This window comes from Ceratotherium simum, chromosome 3 (assembly GCF_057802395.1).
Source record: "Ceratotherium simum simum isolate JZ-2026a chromosome 3, ASM5780239v1, whole genome shotgun sequence".
In the NCBI taxonomy this organism is placed as follows: domain Eukaryota; kingdom Metazoa; phylum Chordata; class Mammalia; order Perissodactyla; family Rhinocerotidae; genus Ceratotherium; species Ceratotherium simum.
Window position 1 is genome coordinate 30,609,106 of NC_141902.1, and position 20,080 is coordinate 30,629,185.

The following is a 20,080-nucleotide window of genomic DNA, read 5'->3' on the forward strand; positions in this document are numbered from 1 at the left end:
TTGGTGTCTGAAGCAAACTTATTTGCTGCTTTATCAGACAATTTTTGGTGGTAACGCTTAAACTCTGGTACTCCTCTTAGTATTTTGATACGAATACTTTAGTGCTCAAAACCATGTGTTACTGTCAGTTAATTTAGGTTAATTTTCTTGAGATGAATACTTGGATCATTGATATGCGTCTTTTCTTTTCTAAAAATATGTGCATATATTAAAGTCCCTGCAAGCATGGTTGTAGCTTCATTCCACATTTTCTTATGTATGTGTTGTATTTTTATTATTATTCAGTTCAAGATGTTTTTTAAGATTTCCATTGTGATTCTTTTTGAAACATGGATCACTTAGAAGTGATTTGTGTGACTTGCTGGTGAGTTAAATGAAATTCATATGCTTAGAAACCAAGTGCACAGTAGGACCTCATTTTGTAGTCTACCAGAACTAATTATATAGTCTAAAAGACTCAAATAGAATTTAGTGTTGTTAAATTTCTTCCACAGAGAGGTGTGAAAGGAAGTTACGTACAGGCTTCAAATCACTTATGATTAATGGTGGCTCCTAAAAGTAAAGATTTATATCAATGAGCATAGCTGAGATAACTTCATCTTAAAGTAGTCCAAGAAGACATCATATGTCCCCATGCATGTCTGTAGGCAGATCTGAGTGATGTTTCTATGACCATCTTGTTCGAGGAAACATCTCTTGATATAGTTTTCACTTCTTGCTTTTTTATATTTCAGGAAATTAAAAATTATAACCACAATTCTTTATATATTTTTGTTAGATCAGTTATGTTGTCATGGTCCCTTTCATTTATTGGCATAGAGATAAAGGTTGATATGTCATGATTAACATTTTAGGTATCCATATAGGGTTCGGCCCAAGAAATCATGAAATCATGACTTTTTTCTCTTGTTCACAGAAATAAACTAGAAATTAAGATATTTTAAAGGCGTGTAAATATAATTTTATTCAGCAAATGGCATATATCATCCAGAGGTATAAAATATGCGTTATTACTCAGGCAATTTCATTTTAAAAGATCATATGACGCTGACATCACTGGTCTTCCCAGTGTAACTATACAAACAATAACACTAAACTGCATGCATTTTCCTTCTGTATATATTTTACTATATATGTATGAGATATGTGTGAATATACATATATAATTTTGCGGGGGTTGTCAGGTGAAGTATTCCTTAGAAAGCAGAAATTGGTTAGGCATATAGCCCAGAACCACATGGCCTATCTGAAACCTGCAGTAAATGAATGGGCAATTGTATCATCATTTTTAAATTTATTTTTTATTTTTTTGATTTGTAGAAGGCCAAAGAGAAAGTCTTTCCTTTATTTTTCCTTAACTTTGCATTATACAATATTTGAAGTGTACAAAACAATATAAGTAAGTTATGAAGAAAAATGCACAGATGACCAATGGTACAACGGTAAATAGAACATTATCAATACCGTTTTTGCTGTCTAGGTGCCTTCTGGAGTCCATCCATCTCCTGGCGGGAGCATTGGCTCTACTCTCTTCAACATGTGGCTTCTATTACTGAGTCCAAAGCAGCTGCTCCAGTTGTTCTGTGTCCCAGCCACTGGAACAGGGGAAAGGGAATCGGGAGCTGATGTCTTTAAAGAGATGGCTTGCAAATTGCACAAATCACTTCTCACATTCTGTTGCCAGACCTTATTCATTTAGCCACATCTATCTACAGAGACTAGGAAATCTACTCCGTAGCTGGGTGGCCATATATCCAACTAAAACCTGGGGGTGTTCTGTTAGTAAAAGGAAGAATAGGCCTGTGGACGCTGGGGAAGAGTTAGCAGCCAGTTACTGACATATTCACATGTTCAGCTTTACAAGACAATGCCAAATTGTTTTTCAGAATGGTGAAATCAATTTACACCCACCAGCAGGGCATAAAAATTTCATTAATACATATTCTCAACAATAATTGTTATTGATATATATCATATTTTTTTACCTGTTTTAACAGGTGTAAAATGGTATTTCATTATGATCTCAAGTTTCATTTCCCTGATTACTAATGAGGTGGAGTGTCTAGTGTCTGTTAGTATTTTCTCTTCAGTGAAATAAATACCTCTTCAAAGCTTTTGCCCATTTTCCCCACAGTTGGCTTGTTTATCTTTTTAAATTCAATTTGAAGGAGGTTTTTAGAGATTTTCTATAAAATTATTGTGTTGTTTTTACTGATGGTTTCTCTTCGCTTTCTTCTCATCACTCTAAATTTCGTTTGCTTTGAAACAACACATCCTTCTCCTTCCCCGTCCTCACAGCTCTCTTTCTTATTTCTTTCATACAAGCTAAAATTATAATATCAAAAATAATTAACATGAGAAAAGAAATAATGTCTTCAGGGATTGCAAACCCTTCTCCCCGCAAAATTTAAGAAAAAAATTTTCAAGGGAAGCTAAACCAACAGTTAAGACTTGCAACCTTGAACAACAGGGATTACATGTGGAGTACAGGGAAATAGTACTGTGGTTCAATTGATTTATCTTTTTGTTTTCTAAGTGGATGCAGACCACTCAAATAACTTTAGTATGTTTCCTAGCTAAGTTAGAGTTAGGGTTGATAAACCATGTATTTTTAGAAATGAGAATAATGATAACTAACTCAAAGTGATTTTGTAAGTAGTACACGAACTAGGTAAAATGCTTAGTATGGCGCTGGGAAGACAGGTAGTGTTTAATGAATGTTAGCAATTATTACTATTTTTATAATTATAATTATCATTATTGTTACCATCTGATAATCTTTGAACATATACAAAGGAATACTTATGCAAATTATTATTATCTCCAGGTGGTAAGAATATAAGTGTGGATTTTTGGACGTATTTTTATAGTGGGTTAAACACAAACCATATATCTAGGAATACTTATAGATTACAGATATAAACAGGTCATCTTTCAGTTCAGTTTACAGGTCAAAATGTGGCCCAATTGGTGTGCACACAGTGGATTTTCTGATTTCATGAGAGACTAAAAATTATCCCTTGGATCCACATGCTGATTTATCAGTCTCTTTATGGCATTCTTAATCTCTTTATTTCTCAGTGCATAGATGGCTGGATTCAGGAGAGGAGTGATCACTGTGTAAAACACAGCAAGAAACTTGTCCACCCAAGTGATGCTGAGTGGCCACAGATAGATGAAGATGCAGGGTCCAAAGAAGAGCACCACCACTGTGATGTGGGAAGTACAGGTGGAGAGAGCCTTAGACGTCCCATCCTTAGAGTGAAGGCGGACAGTTACTAGGATATAGGTGTAGGAGAGCAGCAAGAGAATGAAGCAACTTGTTGCCAAGACCCCACTGTCAGTATTTATCAATATTCCCAGAGTATGAGTATCCATGCAGGCCAGTTTGATCACCAAAGGGAATCACAGAAAAAGCTGTCCACTATTCTGGGTCCACAGAAGGGCAGCTCTAAAATCATAGCCAGTTGACTCATGGCATGCACAAAGCCAATGACCCATGATATCAAAACTAGCCAGATGCACTTTTGTCTGTTCATGATGCTGAAATAATGGAGTGGCTTGCAAATGGCCACATAACGGTCATAGGCCATTGTCACAAGCAGCACCATCTCACCCCCTCCAAAGAAATGCACACAGAGGATCTGGTTCATGCAGCCCCCAAAGGAGATGGTCTTATTATTCTTTAGGAAGTCTGTGGTCAGTTTAGGGGTGGTTACTGAGGAAAGGCAGAAGTCAACAAAGGAGAGATTGGCTAAGAGGAAGTACATCGGGGAATGGAGATGAGGGTCAGCGATGATTAAGGACACGACAAGGAGGTTGCCCACAATAGTCATCAGGTAGAGTATAGAAAATGGCAGGAAGAGGAAAGTCTGGAGCTCCCTTGAATTACAAAGTCCACGAAAAATAAACTCAGACACCACAGACTGGTTTGCTTCCTCCATTTAGCACAGTATGTTCTAATGTGGCCCAGAAAGAGATGAGCTAAGAATTTCTAGAATGGAAAAAAGAACTTAATGTTCAGGTGCCAGAGAGCAGATAAGTACTACTCATGTGCAAAATTGAAATCTTAGCATTGAACTAAGCTCAAAATTGAAAAAAAATTTTTCTTGAATTTACAGGTGGGCACAGCCTTGTGGCTAAGAAAGGGAGCTAAGCGTAGAGGGGCAGGTCAAAAACTTTACTCATAAGAAGCATAGTTCTTATGAGCTTCAAAAATTAATATTCTGATTAAAAATGTCAGTACTAATGTATTCCATAAACAATTTCTCCAAGGCTTATGTCTACCTCTTCTGCAGGGAGAATGTATAGCTCTAAAACACATTCGGAGGTTCTTTACTTTACTAGGCTTTATCCATGGCAATAAGCTAATGCTACATTTCTGATACAAAATATGCTTCTCAGAAACAAATCTATTGCTAAATAGATATGTATGAGCAGACTGAACTGAACCAGAGTCTTTTACAAACTGGGAAAAACTGTTCATCAAATGACTTCAGAAAAGATGTTTATGTTCCAAAAGAGACCCCAGATGCTGACTACACATTTGTAGTATTATATATTTCCCTGCATTTTGAATCTCTCCATGAAAAGATATTTCCACAAAATCATGTATTCCTTGGCCTGAGTAATGCCACTTATTAACCTGCATTGACTGATACTTGGTCCTCACTGGTTACAGAGATTTCTGTTTTGAGATTAGCTTAAATGACAGACGTATGAAAGCTACTTTTACTCCTGACTATCCTTCATGGGAGAAAATATAAATTCTAAGTTCATTTCTACTTAGACCATTCACTTAAATTATTTACATTGACCTCTGGGGAAATATATATATATTCTCTTTTCTATAAGCCAGAAAGCCAAGTCCTTTTTTCCCTTCTTCCTTCCTTCCTTTCTTCTTTTCTTCCGTTCTTTCTTCTTTAGTCTCTCCTCATCTCTCTCTCTCTCTATTATCCTATTACTGTTTTCAGGCTGGAAACTGAGAGATTGTAATGTTGACTAACTGACACTTACTATGTACCATATCCGTGTTAAGCGCTTTAAAAACATGTATCTATTTTGTTAGATATTCCTTCCATAAGGCTTAAAACATTTTTCATTTCCACACGCTAGGTAGGAAATTGCCTGTTTTTCCACAGCCTTGTTAACACAATGCTTTGTCAATATGATGATGATAAATGGCATCTGAATGTAGTTTTAATTTTTTATTGTGAGGTTAAGCATTTTCCCCCATATTTTAAGGACTGTTTGCCTTTCTTTTTCTTTAAACTCCCTGCTCTCCCATTTTTTGCATGTTTTTTATACTAGGTTTTACTCTTTTTCCTTCTCAATATTTTTCTCAGAAAAAGTAAGATTTTATTATTTTTTTAAATGAAAAGCAACTTATGGATTATGTCTCTTTAACAATTGTCTCAGGGGAATTCTAATTATTTTACTTTTTTATTATTTTGGTAGGAACATTTAAATAGACCTGACAAACTATGTACACACATATATACATTATCTATTTTAATAATCATGTGTCTTGTTATTTTGCACATGAGAAAGCTTGATATTCCCAAGTCATAAGCTAGAAAGTAATAGAACTGGAATATAAAGTGAGTTCTATCTGACTCCAAAGCCTCCAATATAACTTTCCTCACAGGAATGGTTTCTGGTAGGAATCTTGATTTTGAAGGAAGAAAATAAATAACATTTCTGAAATAAGATATTTTGTTCTACAAAGAGGTAACCCAGACATAAACAAATGTAAATGGTCAATAACAATAGGAAAAAATGTTCAGGTTTACATTAAAATCAATTCAGTTTCATTGTCTGTCTTCAAATGGTATGGTACTTTGCCCTATTAATTTTTGACTGAAGCTTTTTCTCCTTTTACTGCTTTGATCAAATGGTAGAACAAGCAAAATCCAAAAGGAATTAGAAAATGTCCGGATAAGTTGGACGGTCTGGGAGAACAAATCTTCCCCAACCTGGGCATCTGGGAACTTCTAAGATTGTACAAAGGGATTTCTTTTTGTGAGTGTGTGAAACTACTGTTACAAATCCAGATCCCAGAGATTATTTGGGAGAGAAAACCCGTAATCTTTCCTGTAAGCACATTAACTAAATGACACATTCAGAACTGTAAGCTCCAAAGGTAGGTAGGGAAAAAATGCTACGGGGCAGGGGAAGGAAAAAAACCAGTTTAGTCTTAAAATAAGGGGGAGGCACTAAAAGTGAAAAGTGAAAATAAGGGGGAGGACTGGTGACGTAGTGATTACGTTTGCGCGCTCTGCTTCTGCAGCCTGGGGTTCGCAGGTTCAGATCGTGGGTGCAGACCCATGCATTGCTTATCAAGCCATGCTGTGGCAGGCGTCCCACATATAAAGTAGAGGAAGATGGGCACGGATGTTAGCCCAGGGCCAATCTTCCTCAGCAAAAAGAGGAAGATTGGCAGCAGATGTTAGCTCAGGGCTAATCTGGCTCACAAAAAAAAAAAAAGTGAAAGTTTAAAAATTATGTGTAGGGATATACTTACCCTACACAGATGACCTCTGAAACCAGATCCTTTTTTGCTGACCGAGAGCACTTATTCTAGATTCTACCCTAAGTCTGAAATGAAGTCCAATTAATTTTCTGCCATGACCAGTGTTGGTAGAAGTACATCCTCCTCAGTGGCATATATACACTGTTAGGAGTAGCCTCTGGACTTGGAAGCCTTCCATCTCTGTGTTTTAAAGAGAGCCAAGTATTTGGAAATACTTTCCATATCATGCTCCTTGGGGATCCTTAGCTTCCAACTTTCCCTGAGGAAACACTGGGCATTGAAGACATCATGCAATAATCCACCCTTTTCAAAGCTAGATTCAACTTAGTCCAGTGAAATACAACTATTAATATAAGAGCATTAAGTTTAAAATATTCAATTTTTCTGTTTGTTAGGAGAATATAACTTTCTTCCTTTTGTTCTGTATCTATCATGTCATAAAGTGAACTAAGAAGTAAGTTCTAGTTCCAGAAGAAGTTAGATGAGTTATGTAGATGGGCAGGTGACAGCCAGCTCATCGTTGGCATGTTGCAACTTTGCTCATAACTTAAGGATCTAGGTGAACTTCTGCTTCCTGGGATTTCAGAGGAACATTAGGTCTCAACTCTTTCAGTGCTTCCTTGAACAGAGTCCTGAAAATTAATAATTTGAGTGTAAACCATATTATAGGCATTTCTCTAAGTGTTGAAATGATAATGGAAGGATACTTTTTAATTTAATACTTTACTAAATAAATTATATATGGATAGAGTCTAATTTAATAAAATTCAAGCAATGCATTATATGTATTTGGAGCAAATATTGAAGACTCCCTTCATCTATCCTCTCCCAACCTCATCCACTCTTGGAGGTAACAACTATCAATCTTCTAGTGCATCCTTCTGTTACTGTTCCTATCATTAGTGGCAAATACACGTACCAACATATGTCATTAGAAAATTTTTTTATTTTTATTTTTTGTTTGCTGTTTTGATTTTAAATAAATTAGATGTGAAAGGCCATTATTATTAAATCCCCATTTCTTTCTTTTCCCTTGCCCCTTACTGCCCCCATCCCTCTCCTCCATCTTTACTGTCTAATTTTCTCCCTCAGAGTTTTATCTCTTTAACTTCTAGATCTCAAAACATTTAAATAAATTTATTTGCTCTATCAGCCATTTTGTTCCCAGAGGTCTAGAGTCCATGACCATCTCAGTCAGAGAACACAAAGATTTAATGCTTATTCACTTACTTGGGTGCCACCATACATTTTTCAGGACTCTCTCTTATAATCATGATAACACAGATCCATTTACAGAGGAGAAAGTGATTTAGATCCATTGACAGAGGAGTGTATGACATCTAGGAAGCTTAGAAAAACCTTTATAATACAATACAGTATTTCTTTCACTTTACTAATATTTTTGTAATTTGTAATTTAATTGTTCATTTTTTTTATTGATGTTTTAATGGTTTCTAACATTGTGAAATTTTGGGTTGTACATTTTTGTTTGTCCATCACCACATATATGACTCCCTTCACCCCTTGTGCCCACCCCCCACCCCCACTGCCCTGGTAACCACAGTCCAGTTTTCTCTGTCCATGTGTTGGTTTATATTCCACATATGAGTGAGATCATACAGTGTTTGTCTTTCTCTTTCTGGCTTATTTCACTTAACATAATACGCTCCAGGCCCATCCGTGTTGTTGCAAATGGGACGATTTTGTCTTTTTTTATGGCTGAGTAGTATTCCATTGTATATATATACCACATTTTCTTAATCCAATCGTCAGTCGAGGGACACTTAGGTTGCTTCCACTTCTTGGCTATGGTGAATAATTGTTCATTTTTATTGATATAATTTACATACACTAAAAGTAAAGCTTTTAAGTGTTCAGTTCTGTAGTTCCACATACACATTTTGGTAACCATCACACCAGGATACACTACAAGCCCATTTCACATCAAATTCTCCTCTGGTACTTTATAGTCAACAACACTGTTTTAGGAATACCCCTGTTTTAGAAAACCACTGATCTTTTTTCTGTCCCTGTACTTTTCCTTTTTCCAAGAGACCAGGAAAATGAAATCATACAGTATGTTACCTTTTGCGTCTGGCTTTTTTCACTCTGCACTTAGGATTCATCCATTTTGTTGAATATATTCATTTTTTCCTTTTATTGGTAAGTAGTATTCCATTGTATGGATGCACCACAGCTCATTTATCTACTCCCCAGTTTAGACATTAGTGTTGTTCTGATTTTTAGTGATTAAGAGTAAAGTTATATGAACATTTTTGTACAGGTTAATGTGTTAACGTTTTTCATTTCATTTCAGCGAGTGTCTAAGAGTGAGATCTTGGGGTCATAAGATTAATTGTACACTTAAAAATGTATGTCTTTTTTTTTTTTTTAATTTTTATTTATTTATTTATTTATTTTTCCCCCAAAGCCCCAGTACATAGTTGTGTGTCATAGCTGCACATCCTTCTAGTTGCTGTATGTGGGACGCGGCCTCAGCATGGCCGGAGAAGCGGTGCGTCGGTGCGCGCCCGGGATCCGAACCCCGGGCTGCCAGCAGCGGAGCGCGCACACTTAACCGCTAAGCCACGGGGCCGGCCCAAAATGTATGTCTTCTTAAGAATTCTTTTCAAAAAAGATGAATGAATGGCCAATATCCATATGAAAAGCTGTTCTATAAACGTATTTATTGTTAGTGAGGACACAAGCTGATTAAAAGTTTTCCCTTATTTAGTCTGCACTCATAGTGTGCAAAAAAGTTTTCTGCCTTCAACAGTGCTGGCAGGTGGCAATTTTTGAAAATGAGACTGGAATTAGAAAATATCAGACTTTGGAAGAACAGAATTTTCTCTAGTGAACCCAAAAGAATGTATTGAACATTTTCATAGGACATAGCCTATTCACTCCCGGACACTTCAGATGAAGGGGATCTTGAGTGCTATGGGTGATATCAAAGCCCACGCCTGCTACTCCTCTTACTATGTTCCTTGAAAATTATTGCTAATATTTTATGTTGATTTACAAATGACTGGGTATTAATAATACTATAAAATTAATTCATATTAAAAGTCAGATAAATACAGATAAAGTATTTAATTTTTTAAAAGCACAGGACATTTAAGTTTGGAGAAATAAATCTTTAGGTTCCAAGAGTTTATATTTTTATCTTCAAATATTCAAGACAGAACTTTCCTTGGAGAGGGGGTAAAAATATGTGGATATCAAAAAGAAAAATCAGGGAAGGAGAACGTGAATATATTTCACATGCCAAGAGCTTCCATTCACATTGTCTGTCCTAATCTTGATAAACAACCCCATGAATGGATCTTATGTTGAGAGATCGTATCTCAGTGTATCTTGCGAGAATTCACAGAGCTGGGAAGGAGCATGACTGGAGTGACAACTAGGGTCCTCTGACTCCTACTTCTGTGCTGCCATTCTGATCCTGTTAAGTTGTAATAGCTTAATTTTATTTCCATGGAAAATAACTGATTTTCATAGCACTCTGGAGGACCCATCCATATGGTTCATTCAATTTCTTCCTGACATAAACAGTTAGCAAGCAATACCATTAGCAACCAATTTCCTGTTTCAAAATCTCTGTAAATTAACATTATATATCTCTGCCTATGGCCATCTCTTACTATAGGAGAATTGTGGGTCATGAAGTGAGAACAATCCTTCCTGAATCTCAATATCAAGGGAGCTCTAAGACTGTATAGAAATCTTCCCTTTTCGGACTGGACGGTATTTTGCTCTAGAGTACAGAAATTCCAGGACTAGCTGAGAAGAAATCCTAGATGTTTCTGTAAACTTTAAAAAACTTCCAGAAAATCACAGTTGTTTATATGGAAAGTTGGTATTGAAATATTGAGAAATTTGGTTTAAATGTGAGGGAGGAAGAGAAGTAAGGGAGAAGTTAAGAATTTATTATAGAGTATAAGATATTTCTCATTTTAGAAAAGTAATTATCTGTGATCAGATTCTTCTTCATTGATTCCAGGTTCTAAATGATTCCGGATTCTAAATGGGGCCTGAAATACAGTTAGAATGCAAAGAAACAGTGAATACGCTTTCTGTTTGGACAAGTGTTTATGCCATAGTATTAGCCTCAGTGTGGAATATATTTGCTGTGGAGGGTAGCTTCTGAGGTGGCAAATTTTAGACCTCTGTGTTGTGGGAAGAGCAAGGCTCATAGACAGATTATCCATGCTGTGTTCCTTGGGACCTCTTAGTTTCTGAGATTCCCTAAGTTGAAAGCATCCTCTGACAGTATGCCTATTCTCAAAATCAGAGCCAGAAAGACAAGTGAATGCAATTTTAACGATTCTAGAGATGGAAGTAAAGAAGAATCTTAGAATGTCTTTTGGTTCATTAGATTTTTTGGTAGGGTGAGAAAAATCTTTCTTTATTTTTGTCTATAGCTACAGTTTTTGTATTGGACTAAGATTCAATTCTGTGCCAGCAAAAGTCAGATGATTTTTATGAGTGGCAGATGATGGTCAGCCATGGAAACTGGTCCCATTGGCTGGTCACTGACTTGCAGAACCATGCCCATTGCTGAATGGCCCACCTTGAACTGCTGGTCTCCCGAGAGGTCACTCTAAGTTTATTCAAGCCCTTTCATTCCACTCTTTACACTGAAGTCTTTGTGACTGTTTGAAAGCAGAAATACGAGCAAGCTACTGCTTAAAATCCCAAATAATTTTGTATTACTTTTAGGATATAAGGCAAAGTTCTTATCATGGACACAAGATTCCATCCTCTCTGGCCTATTACTCCCACCTGATCTCCATCATTCATCCTCTTGCCCCACTGGCCTCCTTGTCTCAGGGTCCTTGCACGTGGCATTTCCCAGTCTGGACTACTCCACTTACTCTTCAGTAGTTACTCCCTATTTAGCAGAATCTGAACAAGCGCCACAGTGGTGAGCCACATTGTTCTAGCACTCTGTTCTTTTCCTTCAAATAAATTATCAGAGTTGCATCTGTATTTAAAGATGTTTATGTCTAGAGCCACCGTTATCCTGTAACCTCCTGAAGTCTGGATAAGTGTTTTACCTCAGAGCTTGACACAGTTCCAGGCATATGGTAGGTGCTCATTAGGAATATTAGTTATGCTCCTTAAGTATATTAGCTGAATCCATAAATTAATGCGTAAGTTTTTCAAAACACGTTATGGCTGTAAGTGAAGATTTCCTCTTCTTGAAACCAGATTTAATAAAAGCTTAAACTTGTTTCTTTAAGTATTAATTTTTGATAAGTTCCTTAGTTATTATTTTGTTTTTGGTTTGAGGTATCACCAGACAAGACAATGTATGAAGCAAATTACTCTGAAGCATCTCATTTTGTGTTTCTAGGACTCTCTACGTCTAGACCACTGCAGCATTTCCTCCTTGCCTTCTCTACAGTGTTTTATGTAACAATTGTTCTGGGAAACCTCTTTATTGTGTTTACAGTGACCTTTGACCCTCATTTACGTTACCCCATGTACTTTCTTTTAGCCAATCTCTCATTTATTGATTTATGTCTTTCAACCTTGACAGTTCCTAAGATGATTTCTGACCTGTACTCTGGGCACAAAACCACATCCTTCCAAGGGTGTCCTCCAGATAGTTGTCCTTCATGTCCTGGGTGGATCTGAGATGGTGCTGCTCATCACGATAGCCTTGGACTGATATGTAGCCATATGTAAGCCCCTCCACTACCTGACTATCATGAGGCTACGGATATGCATTTTACCTCTGTCTCGTGTCTGAGCTATTGGCCTCATTCATGCTATGTTCCAGTTAGCTTTTGTTGTCCATTTGCATTTTTAGCTTTCACTGGAATCTTCCTCAATTTATTCAAATTGCCTTCACAGACACCTACAGAATGGGATTCGTGGTTACTGCCAACAATGAGTTCATTTCCATGGGCACCTTTTTCTTACTGATTATCTCCTGTATTTTCATCCTGGTGACAGTATGGAAATGCTCTTCAGGTGGTTTGCCCAAGGCCCTCTCTACTCTGTCAGCTCACATCGCTGTGGTGGTTTTGTTCTTTGGACTATGCACCCTTGTTTACATGTGGCCATTTCCCACAGTGTCAGTGGATAAGTTTCTTGCCATTTTGGACTTTATGATTATATCCATCCTCAATCCTGTCATCTATGTGCTAAGGGACAAAGACATGAAGATAGCAATGAGGAAACTTGAGTAGTCAACTCCTGAGTTTGAGGAAGAGATCCTAACCATCTCATGAGAATACAAGTGATGCCTTCTATAAGCACTACTGTAAACATAAATGTTTGAAATATTATACTATCTTGAGACAATTTATTGTTATTAATTCAACAGTTCAAAAAACCTTAGTTTATTCCATTTTAATGACCAATAATGTGATCATATATTTAATTATTTATCTATAAGCTATTTTATCTAGTTTTCAGTTTTTAAAATACAGGAAATATACTTTGTGTAACCTACATTTTGAATAGTCAATAGAATATCTTAAAATGTTTTTCTGATTTCTGGCCACAGTCCTGTATTTGTAGATCTACTGGTACATGTTGATATTTACCTCTGTAAGTGGGTTGAAAAATTCTCATGTAAAGAGAATGATTGGTTTTGTCACAAGTATTTTTGGCCAAGCAATGCTAGACCACTTTCTATGTTGATTCAAGTTTGTTGTTGCTTCTTTTCCTTCCTTTAGTCTGTTACTTATGTTTATAGATGTACTTAGTTATATGAATATAATTTTTAAAAGAAATTTAATTTCTTTATTAGATGAAATATTGTCTGATATTCACATATGCAGAAAACAATAAAAAGGACATATAAATAGTTAAACAATTATTAATATTTTGAGTACCATTTTAGGATGTGGTCATTAAGAGGGCAAAACTATGTCTTCTTTCTTCAACTTTACTTTTAACTATTCCCTTTAAATGTGTACTGATGGTAAAATGATATGAATTGGGTAGTAACATTCAGTCAAAGAGAACTAGGTTGGGATTAAAAAAAAATGTTAAATTAAAGAGAGGGAACGCAGATGTAATCTTGTCCAACGGTGGATCCAACGCAGCTCTGGACACCACTCTATGTTCAAGCATCAAGCTTGTGCTTTTAGACTTACAGGGAACTCAGAGCCACACAAAGCAACACAACATCTTTTGGAAAGCTTGGTTTGTTGAAATTCTATTTTTAAATTGAAATGGAATTTTCCTCCCTATATATTTTATACAGTATTTCTCACTTGTAATCTGAATTATGAAGAATAAAATGTCTTCCACAGTGTCTCTTGCTTTCATATTTGAAAATAAAAATGATGCTATTATATCTTCTACTTTTAAGGTTAAATATTTTTTCTGAAGCTAAACATATTCACCTTAAATTGTTTTAGGCAAAATTCCTCATTTTGAAAATTTCACGAAAAAGTTTATTAGGAGACAACCTGGAATATCAGTTTAACTATCTATTAAAACCTGTTTCTGTTCTGTCCCCTAACCCTGAGGAACCTGGAGCTAAGTTGACACTGATTGGAGCCATGAACCTTAACCCTAACCTTCAGAATGTAACCAAAGTACTAATTCCATCCATGAAGCAGTGAAAACCATATAATAATATTCCATCATAAATGAAATGTCATTAAACTTGCAATTCAAGATATGAAAGAAAATCTGAATCATCAATTCAAAATCTCTAACGGAAATGACTAAAAATGTGGAAATAAAAAATAAAAGCCAAGTTTAACTCAGAACAAAATTTGAAAAATATCATTTCAGAAATGAAGAATAAACTACTAAATACCCAAAGGAGAATAGAATGGCCAAAATTACAGTTAAGGATACAAAGTGCATAGACGAAAAGAACCAGAAAATGAAACCTAATTAAAGACAGAAGTAAAAAAGTTTCAAAGAGAAGTTTATATAGAATTAGACAAATGATATTCAATATTTGTATAATTTGAAAATGAAGCAACATAATAGAAGTAATATTTCAAAATTTTATTAATATTTCAGAAATAAAAGACCAGAATCTACATAAATGAAACAGCTAGTAGTGAACTTGGGAAAACTGACCCCAAATGGTTCATTCCAAGACATATCTCAGTAAAATTATTAGAAATTTAAAATATAGTATCTCCTGAGCCTCATATCAAAAAACCCAAGTAACCTAAATAGGAGAGAAAATCAAGTTGTCATCTTCTTCATGATAATATACAAATAAAGGTAACAATAGAATCACATTTTCAAAAGACTCAAGGAAATAAAATGTGAGATAAAAATTTATTATATAGCCAATCTATCCTTCAAGTATATCAGGATTAAAGAAAAATTATTTTAAGTATGCAAACTTTTGTCAAATATTGTATGTATAAGTACTTCCTGAAAAAATCTTCTAGAAGATGAGCTCCATGCAATTAAGAACTATTTGGGGACACTTCAGCAATACTGATGCTTATAATTTAATACATTGTATTATAGATTTAGGATTTAAACAAAAGTGAGGCTGCACATGAAAGAATAGTATATAAGTGTTAAATCTCTGATACATTAACCAGTTTTAATGGGGAAGGGATAGAAAAACAAAAAGTATAAAAATGTGTTTATTTTCTCATCAGCAATAGGTAGGAGTCAAAAATTAATAGAATCCAAAAAAGAGAAGTCCAATCTTTTTTGAGTGAGGAAATTAAGCAAACCAAGCATATTACAGAAAGACAGACACTGAAACAAGCTATGAAATTTTATGCCAAAGCAATATAAAAATAAATTTTTAAAAATTAAAAGGAGCAAATAAAACAGACAATATTGTGCTAGACATATTAGTAACCCCAAACAATAAACAAAATAGAACAGATCTATTAAAAGGCATTGACAGACCATGTTCAATCTGACAGGTCAAGTGGAAAATACAATAAGTGAAAATAAATGTTTTTAAATAATATAATCATACTGAGCTAGATATTCTGGGTATATGGATACATATCAGATTTTTTACCTCAATAATAGAATTCACTTTTTCAAGGGTACATGTAACTACACACACCAGCATTGATTGTTTAATGTCTGGATCCTTTGCTAAGGAGGATACTTCCTAAAGATAGGTGTGAGTTTTAAGCCAGAACTTGACTCAGTATCTGGTATATAATTGGGTATTTTCAGTAGGCGGTCAGTGAAAGCTTATTGAATAACGGAATGCTTAAAGCACTTTGTGCCTGATAGTGAAGATTTTTAAAACTTGCATGACTGCAAATCAATTGAAATCTTCTTTTAACATTTCTAACATACTTAATTTTAACTTTTCCTTTTCTGTAACAGCAAAATGAATAAATAGAGAAAATTAGTCTGTGGTGCGTAAATTTGTATTCCTGGCCCTTTTTAACTTTTGGTCATGCAGCACTTCTTATTCGTCTTTTCTATTTTTCATAACATTTCCATCACCCAAAAGAAATCTCATACCTGTTAGCAGTTAATCCCAATTCCCTTCTCCTCTCATCTCCTGGAACCACTGATTCACTTTCTATCTCTATGGATTTGACTATTCTGGACATTTCACATAAATGGAATCTCATATTTTATGGCCTTTTGTGTGTCTGTTCTCTCACTTAGCATGTTTTCAAACTTCATTCATATTGTAGCATGTGTTAGAATTTAATTCTTTTTTTGTGGCTGAGTAATATTCTATCATATGGATATAACACATTTTGTTTAACCATTCATCAGTTGATGGACATTTGGATTGTCTCTGCCTTTTGGCTATTGTAAATAGCGCTTCTACAAAAATTTGTGCACAAGTTTTTATTTGAAAACCTGTTTTCAATTCTTTTGAGTGGAACTACTTGGTCACGTGGTAACTTTATGTTTAACATTTGAGGAACTGTCAAACTGTTTTCCACAGTGGCTGCACCATTTTCATTCCCACCAGCAGTGTATGAGCAATTCAATTTCTCCATATCCTCACCAATACTTGTTATTTTATTTTATTATTTTTTATTATGGTTGATCTAGGCGGACATAAAGTGGTATCTCATTGACATTTTGATTTTCATTCCCCTAATGACTAATAATATTGAAAATCTTTTCATGTACTTCTTTGTTGGCCACTTGTATATTTTCTTGACAAAAATGTCTATTCAAATCATTCGTTCAATTTTAAATTGGGTTGGTTGTCTTTTTGTTGTTGAGTTTTAAGAGTTCTTTATATATTTTGCATACTAGAACTGTGTTAGTTTTCTAGGGTTGCCATAAAAAATTACCACACATTTGATGGTTTAAAATAACAGAGATTTATTCTCTCACAGTTTTGGAGGCTAGAAACCTGACTTCTACGTGTTGGCAGGGCTATGCTCCCTCCTAAGTCTCTAGGGGAGAATCCTTCCTTGCCACTTTCAGCTTTTGGTGGCTCCAGATGTTTCTTGGCTTCTAATTGCCTAATTCCAATCTCTACTTCCATCTTTACATGGCCTTCTCCTCTGTATTCTTATCTTCTCCTCTTTTGTCTCTTATTAGGACACTTGTTATTGGATTTAGGGTCCACCCCAATTCTCCAGGATGATCTCAAGATTCTTATTACATTTACAAATACCCATTTTCCAAATAAGGTCACATTAACAGTTTCAGGAGTTATGATATAGACACATCTTTTGGAGGGCCACCACTCAACCCACTATAAAACCCTTATCAGATATTTATAAATATATCTGTAGGTTTTATTTTCACTTTCTTGTCTGCATACTTTGATTCACAAAAGATTTTAGTTTTGATGAAATCCAATTTATCTCTTTTTTCTTTCATTGATTATGGTTTTGGAGTCATTTAAAGAAACCATTGTCTACAATAAATAAATAAACAATAAATAATAAATAAATCTGTTCTCTGGGAATATGCTATATACTTCTATAATTTCATCATCTGGATTTTTTTTTTTTTCATTCACTGCCTGAGGAAACAGAAAATGAGAAGTAGAATGGTATGAGATATGGCTGGCAGACAGAAAGCACATTATGCAGGGCCCTTAGATATTGGAAAACATCACATTTTGAATTTTATCCTGACAATAATAGATAGCCTTTGGAAGATTTCGTAGTATGTGTGTTGATTATGTGTAAGACACTGTTAAGTATTTTACATAAATTATGCATTTTATCCTTAACCTATCATGAGAATGAGGTGGTATTTTATGTAAACTGGCTTAGAGGAGTTATTCTTCTCAAAAATACTAGCACCAGCCACTGCCCTCTTTTCATGGGTCTAAGTTTCAAGCCCATGGAGTCCTTCTCTAAGCTTCTAAGGTTTAATAATGTCAAACTCTTCCCTTTATTCCTCCAGCCCCAGAGCTGGTACTTTTTTTCTTCAGTTGCTTTTTTAATGATCCATTAGTGTTTTAAAAAGTGTATTCTTTTTAGTTCTTCAGAGTTCTTTCATTCTTCAGAGTTCAGTTCTTAGAGTTAACCATCTCTAAATAGTATTATTTTATTAAAACAAAAAGTACAGTTTCTGTCTTCTGACTAGTTCAGAAACTTGTAACAGAATTGGTCCCAGGAAACAGACCCTTAAATATGGGTTTTGGAACTGGCTTAGTCTTGTCCTTGGGAATGAACACAGTGCTGAACTCCTTGCCAGTGTGAAATGGAATGCTAATAATTCCATTATCAACAAGCAGTGGCATCATGAATCATTGTGTTGGTAGTATTAAAGTACCAACTGAAGCAAGTGACTATTGTACTTGACCATTTTGTTACTAATGATGATTATAAGGAGTGTAGTGTGTGATAGATTCTCCTGAATGCTTACAGAAAGAAATGACAAGTTCAGATCTTTAAATGTTCATTTCAAGCTATAATCTGAGAACCAGAAAAATTGTATCACAGCTCTTAAATAACATCTTATTTATTTTACTTACAGATGTAATCTTGCTGAAATCAGACACAAAATTTAATTTTGTATGTTGCAGGGTTACAATTTAATTTATGAAATTAAGGGCATTGCTTAATAAGGAAAGGGAACATATTTGGAATTAAACATGCACACAGTCTTCCAAACTTCTAGAGATGTGTGTAATTTTTTTTTAACACTAGCTTCCTAGGAGTTTCTCCTATATCAGAGTAGCTTATTTTTCAGGCAGTGTTTGTTCAGAGGTTGTGCTTATATCTCTGTGCCCATCAGCCTTCACTCTTCATTGGATTTATATGTGGCTTGGGAGTTGCTTTCAAGTTTGTCTCATTCCTCCAGAGTGGACGCAGCCTGCCACATGCAAACAGCCTTACTGACCCCCTAGGTTGACTGTAATCTCAAGAACGTTCTTCTTGACTGGCTCTCTCTGTCAAATTTCTGGCTTCTCTGCTGTTTCACTTGTAGCTACCAGTATAATGGAAATTCCAACACTCTATTAATTGCTCTCCACTGAGATATCCACGTTATTGACAATTACTTTAGTCACGGAATTCTTCATGCTGTATTCAAAATGAAGTCAGCCACCTCAGATAGAGCTGCACAGCTTTCTGTCTTTAAAGCCTGTCTTTCTCCCTGATCAGAAACTCTGCACCGCATAGGAGTTGGGAGAGAGGATCTTAGCTATAATTTTCCCCACCTCCATCAATATATTCCACATTCCTTTTTTGCTTTAGGCTAAGCAATTCTGAATTCTTTCAAGCGTTCCTCATGTACTATGACTCTAAGTTTTCTTGCTCTCCTTGAGTGAACTTCAGGTTCTACACACTAAGTTTGATATTCTAAATATAATATGACCAGCACAAGGCCATAAAAGATGAGAGGAGAAGGAAGGAAAAGAAAGGAGTAGAAGGAATCTGAGTGAAGGCTTTTTTTTTCCTCTGGATAATCATAGCATTCAGATTTAGAAAATAATCACACAATCTATCTTTGAATTGCTATGTGGAACCAGGTAGGAGGAACATTTATACCTTTCTTTTGCCAAATATTTCTTTTCAGTATTACAATGAGAGCTGTTCTGATGTTAACTTAATATAATAAGTAAACTATCTTGTGGTTGTCTGGTGGAGGCATCCTTATACTAGTATTTATTAACTCAAAGGTATATATTTCTTATTTGTAGAATTAACAAATTTGAAAGTATTTAAAAGGCTATATATAAATATATTTATAGCTATAGCTACACAACCTTTATTATAGAGATACAATTCATAAACCATAAAATTCATCCATTTGTCATGATATATTCTGCAGATCTCTGGATCATCTTGATGATACCAGCATCATAGCAGAGTGAGTTGTTCCCTTTGTCTCTCCCCTCTAAGTAACAACTAATTGGGCATTCATTAACCAGCAGAGGATTCCCTGCACAGGACAACAGGATGTCTGAGACATCCACGCAGCCATGGATCTGAAGGTGGGTGGACTGGATCCCTGGGAGGCAATGGAACTAGGTGAACTCACCCTTCCCCCGCATCAGTGGCAGTGAGACAATTCATGGATCCTCACACAGCAGTCAGCACAACTGTAAGAGGAGGTAAGGGCAGCCCAGCCCACACGAACACTTTCTTAGTGGTATCCCTGCCCGCAGAAGAGAACACCATGCTGCAGTGACCC

The 20,080-nt window shown here is 35.5% G+C and overlaps 1 protein-coding gene and 1 pseudogene across 1 annotated transcript; one reads left to right on the top strand and one right to left on the bottom strand.

Annotated features, from left to right (window-relative positions):
- Window positions 1–3,006: 3,006 nt before the first annotated feature.
- LOC101397639 (olfactory receptor 4K14-like) lies at window positions 3,007–3,950 on the bottom strand. Its single transcript, XM_014780391.2, is given in 2 exon segments — window positions 3,007–3,404; window positions 3,407–3,950. Coding segments are annotated over 2 exon segments (936 nt in total). The 5' UTR covers window positions 3,945–3,950.
- A 7,895-nt stretch (window positions 3,951–11,845) lies between these two features.
- LOC147917516 (olfactory receptor 4F15-like) lies at window positions 11,846–12,763 on the top strand (annotated as a pseudogene).
- Window positions 12,764–20,080: the final 7,317 nt, after the last annotated feature.